The following is a 9,835-nucleotide window of genomic DNA, read 5'->3' on the forward strand; positions in this document are numbered from 1 at the left end:
CTCGCGACGTGGTGCCGTGCCAGTCAGTGCCGGCCGACGGCTCCCCTGGCCTCCAGCGCCGCGTAGCGCGACTCGCTGCGTCTGCCTCTGCCTCCTCTCTCGCTCCGCCTCCCTCCCTCTCGATGGTGCCCAGCCCAGCGGATGGGTGCGCGGTGCCGTGCGTGGTTCCAGCCGGCCCCTGCCGGCACGTCTTCCCTCAACCCTAACTTTCTCTTCGTTGTCGGTGGTGGTGGCGGCCGCGGTGTCTCAGCTCGGCGGCTTGGTCTGCCGGTACCTCACTCTCTTCTCCTCCCTTGTCTAACGGACTGTCGCAGGCAGCAACACTCCTCCTGCCTCCTGTTGTTGTGTTCCCAAATTCCAGCGGGCGGGGCCGCGGGGGTCGACTGTCGCGCTATGCCACGGTACCCAGCCTGCAGCGAATGCCTGTGTTTGCCTGTAGACCCACGTCCGCCGGTGCGCTGTGAACGGCTGGTTAGGCCCGTGCTGCCTGCGGTCGGCTGGGCCATAGTCCGACCCCTGCTTTGGGAATCTCCTTTTTTGGATGAACCAGAAAATCAGAATTGGATGGGGAACCACATCATGCTGTGTCAGGTGATACTCTTGGTTCTCGATGTTGTCTTTCTTTATTAGCTTTACTCTTACTTTTGATTTTGTGACTAACATAAATTTATTCGGAATCATTTGGACGCCTGGTTATTTTGAGACAAATAGACACAAAGGAAATAGCCCAACCAAAAGGTACTATCTGGTCCAGTGCAGTTTAGTATTTTCATTTTGCCTACTGTCATTGGTTTGTTCAGTTATTTGCTATTAGTGTTGCGGCACGATCCTTATCTGGTCAGTATGGATATTGCAGTACAAGCTGTAATGTTGTCATCAGAACTGTTGCCTGAGCTGCAAGTTGAGGAAGCTCTTAATTTAGTGTGAACTATGAAAACCTGTTCCATGTGTTGCTAGCTTCATTTGTTAGCTACCTATTGATTACAATGGACTTGGCGTCATTCCTTTCAGGCTACAATAGACATGATTGGGAGTGCATGGACCACAAACCCGTTAGGGAACAAATTTTGGTCCTATATTATTGCGCAATGCAAAGATACAGGAGCAGGAAGGTCTACCTAGAACAAAAGTAAATTGTGGGCAACGTGAAATGTATAGTCCTTTTACTTCTATTTTATGTTACAAATCCATTAGCTATATTTTTGCTAAAATTATTTGATTTCCAGGAATATGGCCACCTGGAGGTCAGAGGCTGCTACATTCTCTAGCCATCTGATGGCAGTGCTTCCTTTAGTAGACGGTGCATTGAGCAAAGTATGTGTTCTTGAGAGACTTCCACATAAAAATTACGCACCTGTAGGCACATTGGCTGGTTTTTTGCCACACGATTTGACATATATATCTAACCTTGGATATGTATTATCAACCTGCCTTCGCAATGCACTAGGTAAAATGCATGAGCTTAATTGGGCATGCACTTATATAGCCTACACTATTGTTGTCCAGATATAAGATAGTAATATATACCACTGTCATGTTAAGGTCTAAATAGGTGATGACAGCATGTCAGTGAAAAAATGAATTAACTGCAGGTTCCATAATAGTGGCTCTGTTAAAAGGCTATTGGGGTTTTGTCATAGAAATTTAGAATGAGATCCAATCGAGGTTTGTGTTTAATCATCCTCTAATACTGCTACAGATCCTCTAATAGAAATAGCTAATTTGTATTGGTAGGGCATAGCAGGTTAGCACTATGCATGAGTTTTTTTTCCCAGAGCCTCTGAAAAAGGGCATAATATACTTTTTTAGAAATGCATATACATGTACTGCATAAAAAGTCTGTAGTTTGAAGGACATATCACTATCTCTAGACAATTGCGAATACTTTGAAACTCCCACTATCTCTAGACAATTGCGAATATTTTAATTAACTCAACTAATTTTTTTTACCATATAGACGTTTTGTGGAGATGGAAATCTTTCCCTGGGTTTGTACATTACTTTGAAATCGGTAGTATGTCATGCAAACTGCCACTTTCTAGGAACGATGTAAAAATGAGAACGTTTCATAAATTCCCACTATGAACTGAATATTCACTGCTTGAATGGATGAAATTGCTTCAAGCTGTAAAATCATTGGACATGCTCTGATGCAGCACATAGGTACTGTTTGGATTCATTTGCAGGTCTGTTGCTATGATAGCCTTGTTCCTTTGGGTTATGAGTACATGACTCTCGGATGCGAAACCTATCTATTTACGTCTACGAGTTTGGTAAGTGGTAGAAGATACAGTATGATTCTGTGGTGTTTTTATATGTCCATTCCTGTGTCCAGATTCTTGATGTAGTCGCCTCCATGGCCGTTTGGTTTTCAAGAGTTTGTGAAAGTTCACAGCTCTAAAAAGTCGCTGAGTTTCTATATCTGTGTTGGACAAAAACTTGATTTGGTCAGGTTTTATCTCTGCATGGTTTTAACTCCCGAAAGTGTTCTGGACATGGCCAGCAGCCCCTTGCCCCTTTCTCCATGTGGTTATACAAATTCAGTACTATGTTGCTGTTATATTTTAGTTTTTTTTCACAATGCTCAAAAAACTATTCCGTTGTAAGTGCCATGTCAGGATGGTAAAAAAGATCAGCTCTTCGTAACTATTATTTGTCTATAGTTTTAGTGCTACCAAAATAAATGATTGCTGAGTTTCAATATCGGTGTTGGACAACGAATCGATTTGGTCAGGTTTTATCTCCGTGTGCTTTTAACTCCCGAGATATGCCCCGGACATGGGCAACAGCCCTTTGCCCCTTCCTTCATGTGGATATACAGATTCAGTGCTATGTTCCTGTTATATTAAATTTTTTATTCACAAGCCTCAAAACCGTTGTAGGTGCCTGTCAGGGTTCTAAAAAGAGCACCTTCTTCATAACTGTTATTTGCCTATAGTTTTAATTAGTGGAAACAAAATAGCGATCCCTGAGAAACTTTGTTATCTTTTGTACAAATTTAATAGACTGTAAGTGGCATGTCAGGATGCTAAAAAGAGCAGCTCTTCCATAGCTATTATTTCTCCATAGTTTTCATGCTACCCAGATAGCTAACACTAAACAAGTTTCATGGTTATCTTTTACAGGTTGGGATGAAATAAGAGGCAATTAAAATATATGAAGTCCAATTGTTCTACAACCGTCAAAACTTCATGCAGATCGACCCCTCCAAGCTTTGGTCTCTTCATAGATGCACTAGCGATAAATGTATGTTATTGTTTCCAGCATTATCAACCTTCCATTACAACTGTTTCTGTTCAATTTCAGATTGCATATATGCGTCCTCTTATTTATGGGGCCATCGAATTTCAAATAAGATTTTGCTCAGGTTACATTCTCCTCCTCCTTACAGTTACTATCATAGTTACCATTACAATATATCTTTATGGGCCTCTTAGCCACGTGCGTTGTGTAGGCAGCCATCTAATTATGCTTATTCCATTTGTTTCGATTGACTACAGATTTCACATGTTGCTGCTTCCACTAATTGGACTTGATTCTATTCGCTTTAATGTCCATCAATTTCGTATACGCAAATGCATTCTGTGCAGACAAGTTCAGATGTCCTCTCGCTGTGATGGCTGAAGATTCAGCATTTGCAATACCCTATACAACCCATTCAGTGGTTCTCACAGCATGCAGCGCAAAAAAATAAGGTTCGATTTTCCATTCCCATTAACAATCCAGCAAAAAGAAGAGGTTACGCATTCCTGTAGTGGAGGTGGTCGCTGGCGCGGCTGCCCCCGATGCGGCATCGTCCCGCCGGCCGTCTTCTCCCGTGCTCCATGAAACCCTAGGTGCCTACCTCTTCCTCTCACTCTCTCTCTCTCTCTCTCTCTCTCTCTCTCTCTCTCTCTCTCTCTCTCTCTCTATCTCTCTCTCTCTCTCTCTCTCTCTCTCTCCCTCTCACTCTCCTTCTCCCTGCTGACTCCCCTATCCCAGAGCGCGTGGAGGTTCCTCGCGGTGCCGGGGCTTCCTGCTCTGGCTGCACGCGGCGGCTGCACCAGGGGATCGATCCTGTGGTGCATTGATTAGTTCCAGGTTCATAGTATCTACTTAGATGTATATTGCTGCTGCTGATTTCAATCCTATTGACCTTAGCCCTATCTATTGCAGCAACGGTGTGTGAAGATTGCCATCATGGTGCTTCCTGTGCTCCTCAAGGTACAGCTCACAACATTTCTTACGATTTCCTCTCCATCTCTCCTAATTGTGCTCATGTGGAGTATTCAGATTGACTACTAAAATGTCCTTCAGTTTCGCAATACCACATCAGGTGTTTTGGTTAAGCAAGGCAATCAAATAGTTTTTGTTTTCTCTTTGTGAATATACCAACTTCCTTCCCTGCCAAATCATCATTGTCTTTGTAACCTCTGTACATGTCTACTGTCATTCTCCTTTTTAGATTACTTTTACTGCAGGGTTTATAATGATGACCACTTAGCATATGTGCAACTGTGTAGACTGCGATAGAAGTACAGCCACGGTGGTGCAGCGCGTGCAGACGCTGGACATGGCACTGCAGTCGCCGCATGGAATCCTCTTGGGGTCCTCTCTGCTGTTGAAGAGGGGTTCGCTTGACTAGGTGGGGCTCCAGTTCATCTAATTGCTATTGAATGTATGCATCTGTGCATCGATTTTGTGCTCATGGATGTGATCTAGCACCTGTCCTATCGCTGCAGCAAAAACGACGTTTGATCGGCATGCTTACACATTTTGCTGCTACCTATTTACTTAGTGCTTTAGTGCTTTTCCCCCTACTACAATGAGTTACGGTCTTTCTGCCCCTCAAAATTAAACTAGCTGAAATCATTAAAATAGATTTTGATTATTTGGAAATGTTGTGCACAGCCATGTGGTGGATTCAATCTATATATATAGAACCTCATAGGCTAAGGCATACATTATTCTTATTTTCAAAATGGTTAGCTCAACAATTTCAGAGCTTATCTATTTTTTTTGGATATGAATGCTCATATTTTGCAAAGATGGAATCTTATTGTTCTTTGAATGGTGTACGCCATTCAGAGAAGTAGGATTTTAATTACCTGAACTCACGATTCAAAGAAGAATATTTTTGTGGCAGACACAATTTTGATTTAGGTGCCTTGTTTCAGCTGCCCAGGTGATGTCAAAAAAATTTCATTAATTCTAATGCCAAAAAAATGAAGAATAACTGCCTACAAACTGAATCCTGCTCATGCATCCACATATTGGATTTTGCTGTCATGATTACCTCAAAAGAAAAGATGATGTCCTTATTTTCACACAATGTTTTAGGCTTCTAAAAGGGGTCATATATGTGGATTGATTTACATCTTTCCCCATTATCCTTTTATGTTTGGCCATTATCTGTGAATTGAAGGGATTTCTGGTGTCATTGGTTACAGCAGCGTTGAGGGTGAGGCATGCCAATGGAGGCCCTTTAGCTCCCACAAGCATGCACGGTCTGGGAAAACAAACAACCAGGTAAAGAGCTCCCAGGCAGGAGGGCCAGAGTTTCCATGTCGTGTACCTTCTTCTTCAACTCTTAACTAAATTAGTTAACCGTCTCTAAACTTGATAGGAGTACATTATGCTATGTGTTTTCCATTTTTCAGCAGATTCATGTTGAAGCTTACGACCCCATTCCCTTATTTGTAGTTAGTTTGCAGCCACAGAGAAATTGTGTTCCTGCTGGCCTACAGCATACTGATTTCTTCCCCTTCAATACTGTATTTTCTATTGCTTGAATTGCAGTCTATTTGTTTGTTCAAATACAGTAACTCGACCAGCTCTATCCATTGCTTAGGATGGTTATAGCTAGCAGCTTGATACGTTAATGTGTCTACAGATTGAAGCCTGCTCATGCATCCACGTATTACATTTTGCTGTCATGATTATCTCAAAAGAAAAGATGTCCATATATTTAGACAATATTTTAGGCTTCTAAAAGAGGTAATCCATTTTGTTTCTTCATGTAATCCCGTTGTAACACATGATGATATGGTAGTTCCTGCGATTAATTTGTTCAAAGCCTTTTGAAAACTTTTTTTTTTCTGATAGCCTGCTATTTCTCCTTTTTAATCGCTTTTAACTGACCCTCCTCCCTATAAAATATGTTGTTGGATGTCACACCCCAGAATTGGAAATTTTGGGTTGTGCATAAAAAAACTAAAAACATAATTTGTTTTAATAGTTTCATAAATCTTTTCAGGCTTAGTTTAGTTTAGCACAAAATAGTTGTAAAAAATTGTGGATTTTCAAACTTTTCCGAACTAATATGACGGGCTTGTGCTTTCTTCTATCCCTGCCACGCTTTCTTCGTCCACGCGCGCAAGGGCGCGCGCTTTCTACTAGTTGATGAACAAACGGCAACACACTAAGTCCAGCACAGGCCACAGGTGCAGCAGCGTAATGGTTTTAGTAAGAAGCCTAAGGTGGAGAAGCCCAGGGATCACTGGAAACTGAAAGCAGTCCATTCTTTATATATGGTGGAACATGTGCAAGGAGCAAAATCGACAGATGTTTTTCAAGAAGAGTGTCTTGATCAGCACCAGGTATCCTGGCGTGCAAATGGAGAGATCGACATGCACTGGCTACTGTACTAGGAGAGCAGTAAACTGCAGCTTTTTGGACTGCATGGTTCATGCTGTTCCTAAGAACCTTAACCTGAATCAGTCCCAATAACTGTTTATCAACATAACTTTCCAACAGGATACTCTACCAGACTGTGTCCAGGTAATTATTATCCATTGTCTTATAAGAAGGGCAGTGTTCCAACCATTTTCTGTCAAAATTCAAAAAAGATATGGTACAGATAAGGATGAAAACGGCTAGAAACAGGCGGGAAACATCCTCTCCCATCCCGTTACTGCATTTTCCCGCAAATACGAAAATGGTCCGGATAAAAGCGGTAAACAGTACGGGATGTTACGGGATTTATCCTATTCGTTTTCATCCCTAGGTACAGACATCTTCAGACTAATAATAGCAGTTAGTAACAAAACAATACATGGCACATGAAAAATAATATTACCAAAACAGGAGCATGACTTGGAACTACTAATGAACATTCAGGTCATTACAAATCCGCATGACACACTAAGAAAAGGTTTGATAAAAAAAACCCTTTAACTCAGTCATCAGCATACACAAATTGCTAAGACCAAAAACACTTTGGTCCTATTCCATTCCCGCATATTTATACCTCAGCAGCAGGTTCCTCTTCTCCTACATACAAAATAACAAGAACAAAAGATAAGGGAGTTGACTTCAGAAAGCAATTCAAGAATGGAATCAAAAGACATATAACTGATGAGCAGATGTCCATTATTCACTCAATAATAACTGGGGAAGGGGGGCATAAATAAAAAACTGATCAGAGGATAAGGGCTCCAACTTTTTTATGCAGCAAAGGATTAATCTTTTCAGTTTTCAGACCAAGTCATTTTAATGACAAAGTATAACAGAGAGCAAGCACTTATGGTAGTTCAGGAATTTAGCAGCTGACAGATAGGCCCTAAGAAGCCCCAGCTCATGGTGTAATTTTTACAGGGTACCAAATCACAAAATGGAAACAATGCTCCTCATATGTAGCAAACCAACCAAATAGAAACAAGTACGAGTCTGAAACTATATAGATGGGCCTTTATCATTTTCATCGATCTCTGTTCTTCAACTCACCATCTACTGCATTTGTTTGTCATGAAGAAAAGCAGAAAACCTAAAACTTCACAAGAGTTGTTTTTGCAAAACCCCAATCACCACAACCTCACCAAACATTTTTATGGTGTTTCCCGACATAAGCCATCATCCCATTTTCCAACAATGGAAGTCCCTCTAGGACGGTAAGCCCTATCAGATGATCTCTACACCACAGTCCACAGGTGGGCTGGCACTGCTGCATTTTGCATCATTCATGTTGGGCATACTAGAATTGAGATTTGCTTTCCCCCTTTCAATCAATAATAAAGCAATTACAAGCCCCCAGTGCCCATTTGATATGACTTAATAAACTACCAAGATTCCAAGAGTTATTCCTCACCAAAAGGGGAAAAAATACAGGAGTTGACTAATAGGTAGTGTTCCTTAGCTTGTTACCAGAAACTTCCATTACAATGCACGTGATTGGTTTGAAACAAGGAAGGCACACAAGAGTTCATGCAATCTGCCTTGAATATTCAGGTAACTGTTAAACGGAAGCAATCAGTATGAAATGCCAATTTAGGGCTTTAGTCAACTGTAGATATAGATTATAGTCGCTATCCAACTGTTGTAATAATGTTCAAACAGGCCTAAGCAACTAAGGAATTCGAAACACCATTTTGTGTCATCCATTAATGGCATGTTGGAATTGATATTCTTGGTTCCTCTCCTCCCATCCTCACCAACTTTTTAGTTGGTAACGTCTCTTGCCAAATACAATTAATCAATAGTACAATAGTTGCAGGCCTGCTATACCCAACTGTTTTGGCTTTGTAGATCATCAAAATTCTAACAGTTTTCACTTAAAAAATGAAGAGCTATCTAATAGATACTGCAACTGTACAAGTGCCTCTTATCCCGTTACTGGATAGTTCTATACTAATGCATGCAGCTTGGTTCAAAACAAGAAGTGCATGGGAGAATTAAGGCAACCTATGGTGAATGCTGAGTGGAACCAAAATAGCTGCATTCTGTTAAATGGTCGAATCTAATGTTACAAGACAAATTCTAGCACTAGGCAGTTTAGCTGCCCCCCTATCCCGCTATGCAAGGCTTATCTAAGTTTCCCATGTTGAGTGTTGACAAAATATCCACAATGCAACTGCTACAAATTCAGTCTCTCTATCTAACAATGGACAATTCTAGCACTAGGCAGTTTAACCAATTATTAAGCCAATCGATCACACAGAAGCACAGTTGTGCATGTTGAATCGAAAGCTATGATGAACATCAATAGTGCAGACGGAAATCACAGGATTGGAAAACCAGACCTGCTCGAGCACACGGAGATTGCTCTTCTCCACCTCCCTGGCGAGCTTCTCCAGCTTCCTGAGCATCCCTGCGTACATCTCATCCATCTCGGCCGCCTGCCCCGCCGCAGCGCCGAGGACCCCCTGCAGCCTCGCGACCCCAAACCCGTCCACCATTTCATCCACCGCCTTCTGCTCCCCGATGGTGTGAGCGTGCCCAGGCGCCGGAGCCGACGGCAGCCAGGGCATAGGCGACTCGGCGGTGAAGGCGTGGTACTGGTCCCGGAATCCGGGCCCGACGTTGACGACGGCGAGCGAGGCCGGGACGAGGAGGAGGAAGGCGCGGTAGTCGTAGGAGTGGGTGGAGTGGTTGGGGGAGGCGGAGGGGGAGACGAGGATGAGGAGGAGCGGATGGGCGGCGGATAGGGTTTCGGAGAGAGAGTGGGCGAGCGCGGCCTCGCGCATGGAGGGGCGGAGCGCGGTGCGGCGGCGGGAGGAGAAGAAGCCGATGATGGGGGAGGATGAGGAGGGGGGATGGAAGCGGCCGAGGGAGTCGGAGAGGGAGGAGGGCTGGGAGAGGGAGCAGTGGCCTGAGACGGAGATGGAGAGCGCGGGGGTGGGAGGGGCCGCCGCCGCGGCGTCGTCGTAGTCGGAGAGGGCGGCCGGCGGCGCGGGCAGGTGCGCGGCGCGGCCGAAGAGGAGGCCGTCGCAGTCGCCGGCGGCGGCCGCGCAGCGGTGTAGGAGCGCGGCCAGGGCCGCGCCGGAGATGGAGAGCTTGGCCACCGCCGGAGTGGCGGTGGCGCTGTCGCCGACGGCCATCGGATTCGAGGAGATGGCTACTGCGCGCGAAGAAATTTCAA

The 9,835-nt window shown here is 43.8% G+C and overlaps 1 protein-coding gene and 1 long non-coding RNA gene across 26 annotated transcripts; one reads left to right on the forward strand and one right to left on the reverse strand.

Moving 5' to 3' along the window:
- Positions 1-222: 222 nt before the first annotated feature.
- On the forward strand, positions 223-6,054 carry LOC136509206 (uncharacterized). 25 transcript variants are annotated; one of them, XR_010772260.1, is made up of 11 exons: positions 232-591; positions 712-738; positions 1,012-1,152; positions 1,227-1,314; positions 2,187-2,273; positions 3,126-3,836; positions 3,982-4,080; positions 4,156-4,203; positions 4,503-4,808; positions 5,430-5,508; positions 5,640-5,852. It is a non-coding gene; the product is annotated as an uncharacterized lncRNA (long non-coding RNA). The 25 variants fall into 25 exon arrangements; XR_010772263.1 differs by having other exon boundaries at positions 5,643-5,852; XR_010772267.1 differs by having other exon boundaries at positions 233-591; positions 4,503-4,624.
- A 932-nt stretch (positions 6,055-6,986) lies between these two features.
- On the reverse strand, positions 6,987-9,835 carry LOC136509242 (uncharacterized). Its single transcript, XM_066504065.1, has 2 exons — positions 8,997-9,835; positions 6,987-7,251 (listed from the first exon to the last, which is right to left on the reverse strand). The coding sequence occupies exons 1-2, from the start codon at positions 9,792-9,794 to the stop codon at positions 7,204-7,206; spliced, it is 846 nt and encodes a 281-aa protein (XP_066360162.1). The 5' UTR covers positions 9,795-9,835; the 3' UTR covers positions 6,987-7,203.

Source organism: Miscanthus floridulus, chromosome 15 (genome assembly GCF_019320115.1).
Source record: "Miscanthus floridulus cultivar M001 chromosome 15, ASM1932011v1, whole genome shotgun sequence".
Lineage (NCBI taxonomy): Eukaryota > Viridiplantae > Streptophyta > Magnoliopsida > Poales > Poaceae > Miscanthus > Miscanthus floridulus.

Excerpts from the sequence above, each read along its gene's own strand:
- LOC136509242 (XM_066504065.1), bottom strand. The coding sequence starts at position 9,794 with ATGGCCGTCGGCGACAGCGCCACCGCCACTCCGGCGGTGGCCAAGCTC. Across the intron at positions 7,252-8,996 it reads ATCTCCGTGTGCTCGAGCAG|GAGAAGAGGAACCTGCTGCT; the intron begins GTCTGGTTTTCC and ends TTTTGTATGTAG.